The sequence below is a fragment of the Mirounga leonina genome, unplaced genomic scaffold (assembly GCF_011800145.1).
Source record: "Mirounga leonina isolate KUSES-001 unplaced genomic scaffold, KU_Mleo_1.0 Mir_129, whole genome shotgun sequence".
Taxonomy (NCBI): domain Eukaryota; kingdom Metazoa; phylum Chordata; class Mammalia; order Carnivora; family Phocidae; genus Mirounga; species Mirounga leonina.
Window position 1 is genome coordinate 12060986 of NW_023270323.1, and position 19111 is coordinate 12080096.

The window sequence follows — 19111 nt, forward strand, 5'->3', positions numbered from 1 at the left end:
GTAGCCATTTGCCAGCCCATGGGGATTCTCTCTGCAGGCACTGCCTTCCCTCCCTGGTATTTAAGGAGCAAGGGAAGAGGGCATAATGAATAGCAGTGTTAGGCAGGATTCTTGCAGATATGCCAGCCTCCACTATTGGAGAGAAGGTGGAAAAAGTCAAAAACACCTTGCTCTGCGCTTCCAAAATACATTAAATGTCCCCAGAACATCTCATGTTACAAATGAGCGGCAATAGCCTGGAAAAGTAGACCTTCTCTGCATGTTTGGATAAACTCACTTTAGTTGCTGAGGGCCGGAAGAGCTAGAAAAAGAGAGAAAGTCCTTTAAGCAACGACTCCCTCGCTTTTTTTTCAATTTCTACTGCTACCAATTTGTCTGTCAATGATGCAATCTTAACAGTAACCATGAAATCTCTAGAGATCTATAAAATCTGAGGCACATATCTCTCACTTAATTACCTTTGTGGATGAGAGAGGAATATAAATTAACACCTGAATTCCTTGCTAATAGTACAGGATAATGATCATAGGCAGATCTTAACTGCTCAAAGGGAAAGACTCAGAAGGAACAAGGTTCAGTCTTTAAAAAGTTCATACTATATTTTGCTTTACACACGTGTTTTTTTGTTACTTTGTTTTCTTCTCTTTTGTGTTGGTTAGTAAGTAAAAGGGTTAATAGGTGGCAGATCAAAGAAAAAAGGAAGAACCTTAGATGCTAGTCATATCTGCTCCTGATTAAATTATTAGCTTACTATGCATGACATTAAATTATAACTACCTACTTCCAAATTAAATAATCACGTCATTTAACTATCCCCATTTTAAAGCAAAAGGGCATTTAAAAATATTTTGATACATAAATGTTTTCTAAAAGCATTTTATTTTACCTATGCTGTACCCTTTAACTCCCCTTGCACAAATCAATTCTGAAATGCATTGCTTCTTTTACTGATCATAAATCATGAGATTTTCCCCACTCCCTGTTCCTGATAGTTCGAGTCTTTGGGCTTTGCCAATGCCACCTTTTGATATATTTGGAAAGTCAAGGTGACCCCTATTTCTAATCAGTGTTAGTCAATATGGTCGAAAGGCTCCTGAAAGGGGTCACTACAGATAACCTAATTATTCAAATTTTCTCGGCAGGGGAGGGGAAGCAAGTACAGGCAGCCAGAACAAAACCGAGGTGATGGGGGCAGAGAACAAGGAACTGAGAGGGACTGATTTTGAGAAGTCACAACATGGCTGCTTGATTCGGGTCTGGCAGCAGCCCAAGGTCGCCTTGGCCCCTCCTCTCAGAAGGGCCAGTCCAGCTCGCTTGGCTTTCCATCAGTCAAGGTGATCCCTACAGGACTACCCTTCTTTAAGCCCCACCTACCCGGCCCATTCACAGCCATAAACAGATCAATAGGAACCTCGAAATATAAATATAGGCAAGCAGAGACACACAGCAATCACTCTCGTACAGTTCTAATCTCTTGGTTTTCAAACTTCCATTTTATCCGAACATCAACTGACCTTAAAGCATACGCAAATATATGTACATTTTTTAAAGGGACATTAACAGATCATCTACCTACCTTTCCGAAAACTAAAACACCGCTTGATTCTTCTGTATGTAGTTTTAGGAATGAAGGGAGTTGATGCTAAGGCACCTGAGGGGCGTCCCCCCGTAGTTCGGTCTTCAGGCATCACACAGGCCTGAGGTTCTGAACCGGTCTCAGGCTTCTTTTTAAAACCTGCCTCTGTGCGATACCCCACAGCCCCTCCTTCTCCTGTCTATTTGTTAGGATGGAAGTGCTGATTCCTAGAACTTGAAGGCTTTTATCATCCAGGTCCTGGATCAGGGCTAAGTTACCACCTCTCCTTTACTTCTTGTTTTGGCAAAAAAACCTTCCTTTTCTCTTGCCTAATCCAAGGAGTTTTACGGTTTTGGTGTTTTGTTTTGTTTTGAAGTTTCTGCAGACATTCCAAAATGTCACAGCAAAAAGAACTGCAGCAAGCAAGCCGCACCTCCCATTCGAACAGCAGGAGTTGTTTTTTTGTTTTTTTGTTTTTTATTAAGAACTGTCTTCTCAGCTGGAACTGGGGGGGGACTGAGATTCTTCTGGAAAGGTCAGCAAACAGTCGTGTGCAAGGGGGCAAAAGGAACAATGACAAAAAGGCCCCTGAGGAATACTTCAGGACCGTCCTTGCTGGTTCCTTTCATCTGAGCAAAAGGGGAGGCAGCTAATGGCCCCTTCTCCAGAAAGCATTTCAGTGCATGATAGGTTCTTTTCAAAGGACTCCCCGGTTCCTTTTAGAGCACCCCTCAGCCTTTGATGCTCTCTGCGGGCTTCTCCCTTTTCCCTTCTGTCTTCAAACGGCTGGGGCTCCCGAGGGAGTCTCCACGTCAGAACAGTCGAGTGCCCATTCCAAGGAGCCTCCTGGGATCCGTGGAGGAGGCAGCTCTGCGGGGCGCTTCTCCTCCCCCTCCTCTGGCTCCGGCTCCCCTTTTCTCAATGAGGGCTGGGCGGGAGCTAGCACCGAGGCAGCTGCGCCGCGGTGGCTGCCCGCGGTCACATGCGGCAGGTGCAATCACAACACCATGCGGGGAGGAGGGAGAATGCCACATGGAGTGTGAACCCCTCTCTTCTTCCTCTGACTTTGCGTTGACTTCCCTGCCCTTGTCTGTGCAGCTCCTTGAGAGCTGGCTGCCTCAGCCGCTCCTGAAAGCAAAGGCACCAAACCAGCTCCAGGGGGGCAGCTTTTACCCTCCTCCTTCCTGCATTTATTCTCTTCCTATACAAGACTTTTTCAGAGATTTTGCGATTCAATCTATTTGTGAGTGCTGGTTTCAGTGTGCATATCACTGAACCATATGTGTGCAGACTTGTACATATGTGTGTGACTGTGAAATAGAAAAATAGTCTCCATCTGGTAACAAAGAACCCGCAGGTATAACCATACAAACAAGTCAACTCAACTCATGGGTGCGCATTTATGCGTATTTATACATGTATATACATATGTCTCTGGTTATGGTTTGAAAACCAATCCGGTTTTTTAACTTTCTCCTCTGCTCTTGCATGCACCCTCTCCGCCCCAGCCCCCATGTCCACCAACATTCTCAATCCCACTCACTGAACAATTGACTCACTTGGTTAATCATTCATCCTGGCTGTTCCATGAGCAGATTCGGACTGCTAGTGCTTTAACTCCAACTGACCCCCAAGGTTTCTGCGTTCCTTCCAAGCCATTCGACAGGCGCTGTTACAAAACTGTGAAGAATACTGCAAAGGCACTCACTCCCCTTAGAAACATCATTTCTCTGACCAGCATGCCCAGATAGGTAATAGTTTGTCACGGAAGGAATCGTTAGGAGTGATTTCTGCCCTATGGTTCAAACTTGTTTTTGCCCTCAGTGTCACAGCATGCTACTAGGAAAATAAGGAACCACAGAGTATAACTCAGTATAAACAAGACAGTGGCAAGGCTGGACTGAGAGGCACCTCAGCCAGCTGAAAACCTCACTGACCTGAGCATTGGCATGGAGGGAACACATGTAATCCCAGGACTTTGGAGCTGGAATGAATCTCACTTAAAAGGGTTTTGTCTAATTTTTTTATTTCACAAACAAGCAAACTGAAAGTCTGGGGGCTAAAACCCCTTATCCAAGATCACATAGCTGCCTATGTCTGAGGCAAGACCACATTACCGCTTAATTAACCCTTGCTTGACCACATGCCAGCTACTCATCATGAGGATTATTCACATTCAGTATTTTTACTGCATCAATGGGTCTCTGACTCAACTCTTTTTGTAAGGAGACACAAATACGGGGAGAACCTGATTTTGTTAGTAGTTAAAGTTAGGCAAAACACTCAGATCTAATGAACACTCAATGGATTCACACTCTTCCCAGACCATGGGCTTGGCACTTCCATACACATTGCCTCAAAAACAATTTGAAAAGAATTGTAAAAAAACAAAAACTAAAAAACCTCCAAAAGACAAAAGACAAATAAAAAACAGTGTAGGGACACCTGGGTGGCTCAGTTAGTTAAACGTCCAACTCTTGATTTCAGCTCAGGTCATGATCTCAGGGTCCTGGGATTGAGCCCCACATGGGACTCTGCCCTCAGCAGGGAGTCTGCTGGAGGTTCTCTCTCTTCTTCTCCCTATGCCCCCCCCTCCACTTGTGCTCTCTCTCTCTCTCTCTCTCAAATAAATAAGTAAATCTTAAAAAAAACAAACAACAGTTTTTTTAAAAAAGCAAAAATAAGCAAAACAAATGTAAACTTTTCCAAAGCTAAATAAATGCTTTGACATCCTAAATTTCGGATTTGATTTTTAGGCAGAAACCATGTGCCTCTCAGCATTATTAATGGGAAGCAACTGTTTACAAGTGGTTTTAAGCAGATAACACAAAGCTGAAGTATCTAGACTCAATACTGAATTTTGTTATCAAGCTAGGTTGTTAAGCGAATGTCTACTTCTTCCATTTCCATTGGTTCCCTTCCCTTATCTGAATGTCTATTGTAAGTTTGCTTTATTTAATAAAAAGAAAAGGCCTATAATTCCAAAGCCCTACATTTTATGATTTTCACATAACAGTTTTTCACTTCTAAGAGACTGAAAAGCTTGGCAAGCCCCTCGGGTGTCTCCTATTTTTCATCAAATGTCTTATTACTGTAATGGTAAAGGGGGAAGATTTTACATGTATATGCAACCTGAACAAGGATAAGCTTAGGTGTCTCATGAAAAACTTTAACTTTTTAAAAACAGGCTGTGAAAGTGCAGTGTAGGTAATGAAATGCCCTTTCTGTAATAAACACATTTAAAATGTATCCAAAGGAGGCAAACAGAAATTATATATCAGAGTGATAGGTCACCTTCCAAATGTCTTGCAGATACCATTTAATCAATGACCACAACAATATTTAAGTAGCGGGAGGGAGACTGAAATCTAAGAGGTCTTTATTTAGGATTAACAGAATCTTGGGTTCCATAACTAAGATAGGGAGGAGAAAATGTATTTTCTTATGAAAGACAATTATGGCAATTGAGGAATTTTTTAACAGCTTTTCTGAGATATAATTAACATACAGAGTTCACCCATTCCAAGTGTACAAGTCATTGCTTTTTAGCATATTCACAGATATATACAACCATCATCATAGTCAATTTTAGAATATTTTCATCACCTCAACAAGAAATCCCTTATCTTGGACTATCACCCACCCCCTCCAACATTCCCATCCCAGCACTAAGTGACTACTAATCTATTTTCTGTTTCTATAGTTCTCCCTGTTCTGTACTTTCATAGGAACAGAATCAGATTCTATGTAGCCTTTTGTGACTGGCTTCTTCCACTTAGCATAATGTTTTCAAAGTTTATTCACATTGTAGTATGTTTCAGTACCACATTCCTTTTTTATGGCTGCATAATAATCCCTGGTATGGATATATCGCATTCTATTGACTTATTTGTCCATTGATGGACAGTTGGGCTTTTCCACTTTTGGACTATTAGCAACAATGCTGCTATAAATATTCACATACAAGTTTCTGTGTGACCATATATTTTCATTTCTCTTGGGTATGTATCTACCTAGGAGTGCAAATTCTGCTCTATGATAACTGTGTGTTTAATTGATTGAGGACCTGCCAGACTCTTTTCCAAAGCAGCTGCACCATTTTGCATTCCCATTAGCAATGTAGGAGTGTTTTGATTTTTCCACATCCTCATCAATACTTGTTATTATTGGACTTTTTGACTCTAGCCACCCTAGTGGGTATAAAGTGGTATCTCATTGTGATTTTGACTTGCATTTCCCAGATGACTAATAGCACTGAACATTTTTCCATGTGCTTTTTGGCCATTTGAATATTTTGGAGAAATGTTTATTTAGATTCTTTTTTTTTCTTAAGATTTTATTTATTTATTTGACAGAGAGAGAGAGAGAGAGGCAGAGAGAGAAGCAGGCTCCCTGCAGAGCAGGGAACCTGATGTGGGACTCAATCCCAGGACCTCAGGAGCATGACCTGAGCTGAAGGCAGATGCTTGACTGACTAAGCCACCCAGGTGCCCCTATTCAGATTCTTTGCTCATTTTTTAATTGAGTCAAAATGAGTCAAATTTTTAATTTCTTTTTATTATTGAGTTGTTAAGAGTTCATTATAAATTCTGAATACAAGTTCATTATTAGATATATGATCTGGAAATACCTCTTCCCAATCTGGTGGTTGTATTTTCGCTTTCTTGATCTTATCAATTCAGGTATTTTTGAAGGACTTGAAAAGCCATATTTATTTTAATTAGCATAATTTTAAAATTTTTGTTCTCATATACTGAAGGATATACTACTAGTAAGGCATGGGCTTGTAATTGCGGGTTTTCCATTCCCACAATAGAGGTAATAGATCACATTATTGTGCGAGGAAGCAGGAGGAGCTCACAAACCCGAAGCCATGGGTTTTCTCTGTAGTTCTGTTACTCACAGTGTGATTGACATTTGGCAAGTTAGTCACCCTCCCTGGGTCTTAATGACCTACTCCACAAAATCTGGGTATGAACTAAAACAGTGGTTTTAAAATATTCTTTATCAGTAGTAAACATATTTTCAATGAAATGTTAAGTGTACTCCTAATATATAAGATAAATAAAAGGGTTTTTAGTTATATAAATTTGTTTGAAATTCAAATTTATGATATTTCTTTAAAATTCAATCAATAAGCAGAGAGAGGGGATAGTAATACAAACATTTGAAACCCTAGATTATGGGTGACAATTGCAATCTGCTACCAACGTCAATATTCAGTTTGGTTCTATTGTCTGTATTTACTTTAAACAATTCTAATGTTCAGTTGGATCACAAAGGATTTATTGCAAACTGAATGAGTCCTTTAAAAGCTTGCCTTGCATTCTCATAACACTCTTCAATTAAACAAAAAGGGCAGAAAAATTTTTACTGGAGCATTGTTTCTATGGTAAGTGTTCTATGCTAAAATATATCTCTTTACAAGTAAATTTGAATCAAGCATTTACGAAATCCCTGAAGCTCATTGTATAGGATAAAGTACAGTAGTCCACTCTTATCCACAGGAAATATGTTCCAAGACCCCCAGTGGATGCCTGAAACTGGGGATAGTACTGAACCTTATACACACTATGTTTTTTCCTTAGATAGATACTTATGATAAAGTTTAATCTATAAATTGAGGACAGTGAGAAATTAACAATAATGAATAACAGTAAACTAGAACAATTATAACAACACACTGTAATAAAAGTTATGTGAATGTTGTCACTTTCTCTCAAAATATCTTGTAGTGTATTCACCCTTCTTCTTGTGATGATGTGAGATGATAAAATGCCTACGTGATGAGATGAAGTGAGGGGAATGACGTAGGCATTGTGACATAGCATTAGGTTACTATTGACCTTCTGACGATAGATCAGAAGGAGCATTATCTGCTTCTGGACTGTGGTTGACCGTGAGTAACTGAAAACTGCAGAAAGAGAAACCGCAGATGAGGGGGAATGACTGTATATAGTCAAGTACCAGAGCTCCTTTTAAGTTCATAAATTTGAAGTTTTATGTATAGCTCTTGTCTAGTCCCACTGGGATAACTTCTGGGACTCCTGAGCTGGTAGGACCTCTGTGGCTACTGATTTAATAAAGCTAATTGGATCTCATTCATTTTTCTTGAGAAAAGGGCAGATGGAAGAGGAGGAAAGGGAGAAAATGGCACACTTCATGGAAATAATCCCAAACAAAAATACCTCCTTTGGCAGATATTAAAGATCCTCCTAAACTCAGAAGCCCCAGAAATTTGATAATATGGGGAAAGAGAGTCTTTAGAAATGACAGGAGCTTTGAAAAGACACATCTTCAGGCACCCCACAAACCCCTGGCTCTGGAGCTAATCAGCAAACCTCCAGTGTGGGAGTACGTGACTCAAGACTAATCGTGAGCAATCCTTTGCTAATGTTGTAGGGGGATCTCAGCCCACAGGCCTTTTCGAATGTTTTACATAGTCATTTACTAGCCATTTTAGTATATGAATAAGGTGACCGTATAAGTTGTCACTGAAACTACGATACCATGAAAGTGAAAAGCAGCACTATCAATGATTATCCTGGGATGACAGTTGTAAACCAGACTGTTACCAGGCAAACCGGGATGAACGGTCACCTGTGAGGAACCACCCCCTTCCCCAACAGAAGGCACTGCTAGAAAACAGACAATTTGTAGACCTGTAACGTTCACCTGGTAAAACCTAACTTTCCAACTTTTTAAAGTACATCTTTGAAGCTATGCTAAAATATAAAGTGGTGAGTCAGCCTAAGAAGTATCTTTTTTTTTTTGTATGCAACTGTTTACAGCAACTTTATTCATTATTGCCCAAACCAGAAACTAACATTCACTAACTGGTGAATGAATAAAGAAATTGCAGTACATTCATGCAATATACTACATAGCAATGTAAAAGAACAGACCACTGATATGTGCAAACACATGGATGAATCTCCAGTGTGTTCTACAAAGTGAAAGAAACCAGACTTAATGGCTGATACTGTAGGATTCCATTTATATAATATTCTGGAAAAAGTACAACTATAGCCTAAGAAGTATCTAACATGTTAAGGGAAAAAAAAATTCACTTCTGAGTTCAGGATGCTGACAACACACAAAAGAGAATATAATAAATATTGGAGTTATATAATTGGTTTGCTAAATACGAATTTGATTTAATACAATTTGTTTTAACTACATGAACATAAAATAATTAGGCTTTACATTTTAGAAAATGCATGTTGGTTATAGACAATTTTTTTTGAGTCCTTATGGTTTTTGGTTCCACTTACTGAATTTTTGACTTATGTAATTTGTCTGTTTATGTCATATCTGTTTATTTTATAATCCTTGATAGACAAAGATCATGTCTCTTACCCTTTCTTCCTCCTTTTAGTTCTATTTATAGTACCATTTAGTTTATTCCTCGAATAGTGCATTCTCAAAACTGTTTTAACTAAGATTTTTAAAAATTTATCAAATCCACAAACAAAATGCCTGATCACAAAGCATTTTGTTACTCTGGTAATCATCAGATTCTCATCTAGAGCTTTGCCATTCTTCTTCGATATCACTGATCATCTCAGGGCTAAGTTCCCTTCCAAAGATACTAGTCAAAAAAAATTTTCCCCTATATCTGCATAATCTTAACTAATCTACATTTTAGTACAATTCCTATAACTACTTATTGTTAGTGAAATGGAAAAATCTAAAACAAAAAATATATCACCCCTTTTTATAATTCAAGATATTCATAGAAGAAAGTTGGTTATTGATGATATTTGATTTAAATTAACTTCTGAGAATTACTTAGATATATGTCCAGTAACATGGAATAGTTTACTATTTATTTTAACGGTTGTCCATTTGAAAATAGGAGCTCATAGTAACATCAACTGGGAGGGCAAGGATGAACAGGTTTGACCTCCCTTTCTGTTCTTCCACAATTCTATATATACTCACCTCCTCCAAAAGGTCCCCATATGACTCGGCGGATGGACTTAACCCAGTCTTCCATATCATTCTGGGTGCTCGCCATAAGGAGGTAGCTCTCATGGTTTGCTGTCATCCGATCTCGATCGCCTCCTGTAAGATAGTAACACATGAGTGTGTGCTCAGTTGAAGATTCCCCATCAGCAGCAGTGTCCCTGAAATGTACACTATGCCTATCTAATCAATTGGAAATATTTACCATGGTTTCAGAATGAAAAAATCTGCTTAAAAAGGAAAGGCTCTTATGTTTCCAGGGGAAAAGTGGAGAACAAATGTCATTCCCCAAACAAAGCCTGCCTTTTTGTCCTAGCAACAACCCATAGGTCTGCATTAACTTATAATCCAGTCTATTCACACTGCACTGCTGAATAAGGAGAAATAGCAAAGCAAAGTGAAAGATGGAGAAGTAATCCACAGAGCCTGGATATTCATTGGAAGCAAGTGCTGAGCAGTCTGAGTACTGCTTAATACACACACACTGAGGCCAACCAGGACATCATGGGCAATCAGGGGAGTTCTAGGAAAGGGAAAAGAACTACATGTAAAACTTTTGACCCAGAGGTCCTCTTCTATTGCTCCATCATGGAAGGGAAGCCTCTTCTCCCAGAACACACCTTCAGGGGAGCAAAGAGAAGAGGAGAAGAAGGCACAGCCTGGCCAGCCACAAATGTCAAAGCAACCCCCTAGATGGCCCTCGCACCAAAGCGTAAGCTTTAGGAAACCCCAGGGGTGCCTCCATGCAAAAGCTTGATGGTTTCTCTCATCTTACTACCCCTCCAAAGAACAACCCATATACCTTTAAACCTTTATAATCTCTAATATCAATTTTGAAGTGCTAGGCCTCAGATGCCTGCGATTTAATTCCTTAGAAATGTTTTATACCATATTTACATTTCCCTAGTGACTTAAATTTCTCATTTATAAAACAGGCATAACCATATATAACCTTGAAAGGGGTCTTGAGTCATGGTTTTCCTTACTTCCTATTTTATGGTTAAAGCAGTATTTTTTTTAAAGATTTTTTTTATTTATTTATTTATTTATTTATTTATTTATTTATTTATTTATTTATGAGAGAGAGGGAGAGGGGGCGGGGAGCAGAGGGAGAGGAACAAGCAGACTCCATGCTGAGTGTGGAGCTCCACAAGGAGCTTGATCTCATGACCCTGAGATCATGACCTGAGCCAAAATCAAGAGTCAGACACTCAACCAATTGAGCCACCCAGGAGCCCCTAAAGGAGTGTTTCCAAAGACATGTATCAGTAACTATACTGCTTTGGTCTCTTTGAAAATAATGAGTGTTGTTCACAGAAGGAATACTTAAGGAAAATGGAACATTTAACTGAATTCTGATAATGTTTTAGTATTATACTAACTTCTGAGGTGCTCAAAATATCTATGCACATTTAAGTGTTCACTAAGTGAACACTAAGCACTGTACACTTGCAACCTCGGGTTGAATTAGTTCATATCCAAGTGTCATGTCTGACTGAGACATTTTTGTTTGTTTATTTCTTTTTTTTTTGAGTTTTCTTTGTTCTCTTCTTAAAAATTTTTTTATTATGTTATGTTAATCACCATACATTACATAATTAGTTTTTGATGTAGTGTTCCATGATTCATTGTTTCCGTATAACACCTAGTGCTCCATTCAGTACGTGCCCTCCTTAATACCCATCACCGGGCTAACACATTCCCCCACCCCCTCCCCTCTAGAACCCTCACTTTGTTTCTCAGAGTCCATAGTCTCTCATGGTTCGTCTCCCCCTTCGATTCCCCCCTCTTCATTTATATTTGCAAATGACATATCAGATAAAGGGCTAGTATCCAAAATCCAAGAGCTTATCAAACTCAACACCCAAAGAACAAATAATCCCATCAAGAAATGGGCAGAAGACATGAACAGACACTTTTCCAAAGAAGACATCCAAATGGCCAACAGACACATCAAAAAGTGCTCAACATCGCTCGGCATCAGGGAAATCCAAATCAAAACCTCAATGAGATATCACCTCACACCAGTCAGAATGGCTAAAATTAAGAAGTCAGGAAATGACAGATGTTGGCGAGGATGCGGAGAAAGGGAAACCCTCCTACACTGTTGGTGGGAATGCAAGCTGGTGCAGCCACTCTGCAAAACAGTATGGAGGTTCCTCAAAAAGTTGAAAATAGAGCTATCATACTACCCAGCAATTGCACTACTGGGTATTTACCCCAAAGATACAAATGTAGTGATCTGAAGGGGTATGTGCACCCCAATGTTTATAGCAGCAATGTCCACAATAGCCAAACTATGGAAAGAGCCCAGATGTCCATTGACAGATGAATGGATAAAGAAGAGATGGTATATATATACAATGGAATATTATGCAGCCATCAAAAGGAATGAAATCTTGCCATTTGCAACAACGTGGATGGAACTGAAGGGTATTATCCTGAGCGAAATAAGTCAATCAGAGAAAGACATGTATCATATGATCTCACTGATATGAGGAATTCTTAATCTCAGGAAACAAACTGAGGGTTGCTGGAGTGGGGGGGGGGGGAGGCATGGGGTGGCTGGGTGATAGACATTGGGGAGGGTATGTCTATGATGAGCGCTGTGAATTGTGTAAGACTGTTGAATCACAGACCTGTACCTCTGAAACAAATAATACATTCTATGTTTGTTTCTAACTGGATCTAAACACCTTCATGAGGAACTTACATTACAGGCTCCAGTTCATAACAGGCCCACCCCACCACTCACTATTCTTTCCCGTCCAACCTAATCTGCACATAGGTGTGAAAGTCATAGGCATTTGAATCTGTGACCTCTGAATTCCATACAGTTGTCCTAGGTTGAGAAATAGAACTCTTCTACCACTGATGTAAATTTATAGAACATGTGAAAGGTCAAAGAAGTGAAATAACTTTAAGCCAATCAGATGAACAAGTAGAATTGGTGTTGTATATTTTAATACAACTGGATGGGAGTAAGAGGGGGGGGTGAAGGAATCACATCAGATTGGTTTCTTGGGGCACCTGGGTGGCTCAGTCGGTTAAGTGTCTGCCTCCGGCTCAGGTCATGATCCGGGGTCCTGGGATCAAGCCCCGAGTCGGGCTCCCTGATCAGCAGGGGAGTCTGCTTCTCCCTCTCCTCCTGCCCCTCCCCCTGCTTGTGCTTTCTCTCTCATTTGCTCAGTCTCTCAAATAAATAAATGAAATCTTTAAAAAAATTGGTTTCTTAATGTTTATAAATTCTTGACTAAACAAGGCTAGCCTTCCCATACTATAAAGAACAACTCACTGTTTGGGAAACAATGACCCTCTTACACCTATAGGTCCATCCTCGGTCCATCATCACTTTAAGCAACTCGTATCTGAAAAAGCATAGGTGTAGGAGTCAGAGAAAACCCAGCTAAAGTCTTAATTTTACCTTGTACTGGCTGTTTGATTTCTGGGACATTATATAACTTCTGGAAACTCAGTGTTTTTAATTAGGCTTTAGATATAATAATACTGATAGAATAAATTTTTGTGAGAATTCAATGAAATAAAGTGACAATATTAGCCCTGTGTTAGGCTAAAGGAGAAATTCTACAAATATTAATTCAGCCTCATTTAACTGCTCCCACACCTACAAATGCAAAAAGAACAAATTTTATTCAATTTGACCTCAGAGATATTATGTCTAGCAAATGCTTTGGAACAGTCAATAGCAAGTATATATATATATATATGGATTTTTATTACGAAGCTATCTTTCTCTGATACACAATGCACATTAAAATTATATACTGTACATGTATGTAAATATGCCACATATTAATATGCATGCACATGGCCATATTACAGAGAAGTGGCAGAAAGAACTAAACGACAAAAGGAAGACATGCTTCATTTGGCATGGCGCAGCACTGACAATTTATTCTGTATTCTTATCCACTTATACCCCAGTGCTAGGCCAAAAAAATTACCATTTTGAAATCTGAATATTTTAATTATTGTCTTTGCCTAAGGGAGACTTAGCAATTCAGACAGCAATATCCTGCTGTGTCACTCCCAGCCTGGGCAGAGACAGCCCTAGTAATGAGTGAGTGACAGCCACTGGAGTGTGTTTCTGCCTGCAAGTAGGGAAGAAAGAGAATGAGAAGCACAACTGGCCATTATCCCCTGACTTTTCATTTGATTCTCTGTCTCTGACCCTGAATCTCATTTAGACTGCCAATCACAGATATGAAATCCCGTCTGTGAACTTCACCCATGGATATGGATCTTGATTCCACAGGGTATTAACAAGAGAGGGGGAAAAGATGAAAGCAACTTTACCTACCAGTCTTGGTGGAAATAGAGACTCATTGCTACGAATGCGATTAAAACAACTGGAGACATTTATATAAACATGAACTAGACACGCTACTAAAAATATATGATTTTCAACTAGAGATGCCATCTGTTCTAATTCACAGTCCTTCAGGTCTAAGAGCTGGTACTGCACCTTGCAATTAAAGGGGTTCAAAAACAACTTACCAAATGTACGAGCTGATAAATAAATTCAATATTGACCTTCAACCATGTGAATCGTTCCACTCTCTTTGTTAATCCTTTACAGGGCTTAATGTTCCATTTAACTATTCATGGATCTAAAATTTTTTCAAAAGGTGAAATTTTAAAAAGCAGTCTTGAGATGTAATTTTCACTGAAGTAAGAGTGTCATAGTCATCTTCAATCCATATAAGCATATATACGTGTGTATATAATATATTAAAGTCAGTATATACTCCACATTGTTCAATTCCGCTTGAAAATTAATACCTGCTCAGCTTTGTTTTAATTTTTTAATACTACTTTAGATTTGCACACATTTTTAAAGGATACAATGCTTCAGAAAATTGTACACATCTTTTAGATATTAGCTTGGGTTGGTAGCAATGCTTTGGTGGGAGTGTTAATACTTCAAGCATCTGTGATTTTAAGTTAACTGAGTAGGTCATATTGCTCAATTTTACTTGTTTATATGTAATTGAAAATACGTGTACATTTTATTGGGATCTTCTGTATATTTGCATTTGACATAAATTGTTTTTTCCCAGAAATAATATAGATTCTCTGAAATAAAATAAATACTTGACATAATTAACTTTTGCAAAAATTAAAAGGTAGATTAAGAAAAGCTTGATGAATTTAATAGACTAAGAAAAAGCTTAATCTAAAATTAAAAAGTAAGCTAAAGAAATCACAATAAAGTAAATGTACTGTTAATTTTAAAAAGAGGTGCAATATCAATTAACCATATGAAAAGTTTGACTCCTCTAATAATTATAAAATAATAATTTAAGAGATAATATTTTTGATGAATAATTTTGCATAGAATTTTTAAAAATTGTATTAATTAAGTAATCTCTACACCTAACATGGGGCTTGAACTTACAATCCTGAGATCAAGAGGCACATGCTCTACTGACTAGCATACTTCTGCATAGAATTTTTTTTAATTTTAAGAGAAATATTGGAAAAGGTATGCCAAGATATACATGCTCACTGTTTATAGGAGTATGGATAATGTTCTTTATGATGCAGCCACCAAAATAGGATTTTGAAGGATACTTCTTAATATGAGTTTTTGTTATATAAAAGGAAATATACACATTTTTATGTGATATTATCTCAATTTTCATATAGGCAGAAAGTTCGATAAATAAGATACTAGATTGAAATTGACAATAATTTTAACAACGGTTATCTCTGAATGATAGGATTGGGAATTTCTTTGCTCTCCTTTTGTACCTTTCTATATTTTCCAGATGCTCAACCATGTGTTTTTTCCTGTATTATTCCAGATGTTCTATCATGTATTATTTGATATGAGAAAAAAGCATTATTGAACAGAACAAATGATTGGAATGATATGGTCATGAAAGCACTAAATCCATAAAAAGCCCAGGTGAGCTGGAAGGTAATTGTCACTAACATCACTCAGTATTGCTTAAGATTGTTCACTTTGAGTTCTCATTAATTTACCTATAATTTCGTCTGCCTTCTTCCCCAGATTCTGATCCCGAAGCATCCCCAAAGGAAGATTTGGGACAGGAGGCCAGTGCTGCTCAGAGTGCAGACTGCATCATGTCACTAGGATTATTTCAGTAAAAAAGAGACAACTACTATTATGTGCATTACTCTTCTTAAAAAATATATTTAAAGAAATATTTTTCTGAATTTATTGTGTGGAAATTTCCAAGAAGAGTTACCAATGTAAACTTTTGTTATTTTTTACTCAGAGAAAAATACTTGTAAATTGTCATAATTATGAACTAAAAAGCAAAACAATTACTCAGAAGCAAAGTATTTATGTGTGTATCATTTTGAGTCAATAAACTTTTAAACATGCACAGGAAATTATTTCTTTGCATTTAAATTTTAAAGCAAGTTGCTCAAGGGAAACTGTGATCATAGACATTTGGGTTCATTTCCAAGTACAGTTCATGGTACAGACCCAGGGACATTTCAGTGAACTCCTCTGATACTGTTAATAATTTCACAAGCAAAATGTTTCCTCATTCCTAATTACAAATCAGGTCAAAACTAGACCTATTATACTATTTGTTTTATATAGCTTATAGAAAAATAATTTATGCTCTCGCTGGGGTTACTAATTTTCACTCATACAACTGCAAGGTCTTATTTTATTTTTTTAAAGCACTACCTGCCTCAAAACTTAGTTTGGGTCTTCATTGGTTGTAGAACTCTAATGATAAATTGCAAGATATAAAGTAAATTCTGAAGAATATCAGTGGAAAATTACTGAAATAGGAAAACATTTCCTCTCTTTTATGGAGCCAGTTAGTTGTAAAACAACCCAAGTTATGTGAAGTACAAACAACAAAGTACAGACTTCTATGGATACCACTACCTCTTAATAAATAACAGCAAAAAACAATAAAACAGCACATAATTTACCAGATGAGGCCAGAAAACAAATTCGTCTCACAATCAATATTACAGTGAATTTTTCCATATTGTTTTGTGTATTACAGAGACATGGTTATCTGAAAATTAAGAGTTTTGATATGCTTTGCTAATCAAAATTTTTTCCAAGTATTTTGTCCCCAAAGGCTAATTTCAAAAGTATCAGAAGGGCAAAATTTCAATGCATGTTGTCAACGGAAAAATTGTATGACTCTCTAATGAGATTTTGAATATTTTAAAACCCCTAAATCAGAAAATGACAATTAATTATGGGACCGATAGCAATAACCATCGTTTTGTTTGTAGTGTGCAGTCAATATCACACAACAGACAATTACCAAATGTTATCTTGCATTATAATAAAATTAATGCTACATTTTAATTTCAGGAGTACTTTATAAAACTGTTTTACATATTTCTTACACCTCTTCCTAGGTCATAATCTCTTTGTAAGAATCCGCCTGCACTACATAGTTAATTTATGTTTAAGATGAAAGTAACTATAAATGCACACTTTTTAACTAATTATAGATTGATTGGTATTTATTAATTATGGTAGATTTCTAATCATTATGTTTAGAAATGATTTGCTGGAAGTCTGTCTATTTGGCTGCAGATATAGAAAGCATTGACATAAACATTTTATACCGTACAAGTTACTTCTCACTTGTCTTTCCTCAAACTTCACTATAAAAAATGTCAAAAAATGTGAATATGAGACCAAAAGTGCTAGCTGGATCAAACTGCAAAAACAAGAGGTACTTACAAAGAAGTACTAAAAAGTGGTCAGTGAAGGACAGTGAAGCCAGACTCATCAAGTTCAAATTAGTCATTGATTAGCTGTGAGATCCCTCATCTTTAACTGAGAGTGCTAAAAGCACCTACCTCATGGTGTTATTGTGAATTAACTGAATGAATAATACCACAAAATACTTAGAATAGTGTTTGGGACATGGTACGCCATGCTGTTATTTTTATTGCCATGTATAAAAATTTTGATCCTAAATTTTTCAGTAAATTATGTGTAATTTGAATCCTTTAAAATGCAGAAAGCTAGCTTATTTTTGAACAAATATTCTGAATACCTCCATAAAGCAAAATCCTTTTGTAGGAACTATAAAAGTAACTATTGATTTATTTTTCAAGTAAATATTGATTTTCATATTGGTCATGTTTATTTTTTATTTTTTAAAGATTTTATTTATTCATTCAAGACATCTACTATCTGTGCTAGGTACATTAACTACAAAAATGAGACAATTTATTACATTTTGGATATTTGTTTTCCAGATTGCCCTGGACCTGGAATAGAATCTCAATTTAAGTCCAACAATATATTTTGACTCTCACTTATGTCAGATGCTCAGAATCTAGGCACTTCCTTCTCAGCATCTAATTAATTTCTGATCGAAATTTCCAAGAAGTAGATAGAATATTTCCTTGGCAGAGCCAAGGCATCTAGAGTTTATGTCCTCTTCTAATTTAACTTGGCTAGTTTGGGAGATCAGTGAATTCAATATTTTATCTCATTGATATAGAAGGCAGGCAGGTAGAATAGCTGATATGTATATTTAGATCAGTGTTACTTCAACAATGATGATACAGACCAGAGTCACAAGGGAAAGCAAGTCTTGATGCAATAAACACCAACTTGCCCCAAATGGAATGTCATTAATAGTCAAAGAAGCAAGGCAGAGAGTTTGTTGGTTTGAATAAATTAAACCAACAAACCAATAATGGTTTGAATTAAAATTAAAAGTACTGTTTTATTAGGAGGTCTCTTAATACACAGAACAAATGATCACTTGAATGTCGAGGAATATTGGAAAGTTTGGGAGAAATGTTTTGGAGCTATATTGAACTTTATACCCTCCATGAGCACGTAAATAAACCCTCTCCTGCAGTGTTTCTCAATGTGAGATGAAACTAGAGTGTATACGTCTAGAAAGGTAGGAAGAACTGGGTCCTTGTTAGAAATGCAAATTCGTGGGCCCAAGCTCAAATCAATTGAATCAGAAACAGTGGTGGTGGGCCCCAGCAATCTGTGCTTTAAAATGCCTGCCAGATGATTCTGATATATCATAAAGTTTGAGAACCACTACTCTTGTAAGATAATCTGCTTTAATAGGCAGAGGCTATAAATTTTAGAATTCATGCACTTCAGCCACACTCATCCTGTTAGCTTGTATCCGTATCTTACTCTTTCAGTGACAGCCATTCAGCCCATGAAGTACTAAGCTCTAAAACTATGGATCATATAACTTTGCTAATTGCTTATTTGTGTTGTAAATGATTAACAACACTGTGCAACTACTTTTGCAAGGACATGTCATTTGACTTGGTATTACTGAGTCTAGCAAATTTGTGGGCCTCATACATTAAAGATACCATACTTTTATCAGAGCAAACACTAGACCATTTCTTTTTGTATCTGAATACAGATTTGTTATCCCTCTTTCCCTGATGCCCAGAATTTGATGAGTGAAATAGAACACTGAATTTGGGAAGATATATGCCACTTTTGAAGATCTAGATTAGAATGCTGAAATCCATTTTTAAAATTCTCTCGTATCCCACCCCTTTTATTGTTTTTGAATAATAGAAATCTGCAAG

The 19111-nt window shown here is 37.4% G+C and overlaps 1 protein-coding gene across 7 annotated transcripts in view; it reads right to left on the reverse strand.

The window, feature by feature from the left end:
• ARHGAP24 (Rho GTPase activating protein 24) overlaps positions 1-19111 on the reverse strand; it is a 508514-nt gene that overhangs the window by 63330 nt on the left and 426073 nt on the right. For all 7 annotated transcript variants that reach the window (XM_035004596.1, XM_035004595.1, XM_035004599.1 and 4 more), the window contains one exon: positions 9521-9643. In XM_035004596.1, coding sequence (XP_034860487.1) covers positions 9521-9643 — 123 coding nt within the window. The remainder of the gene's footprint in view (positions 1-9520; positions 9644-19111) is intronic.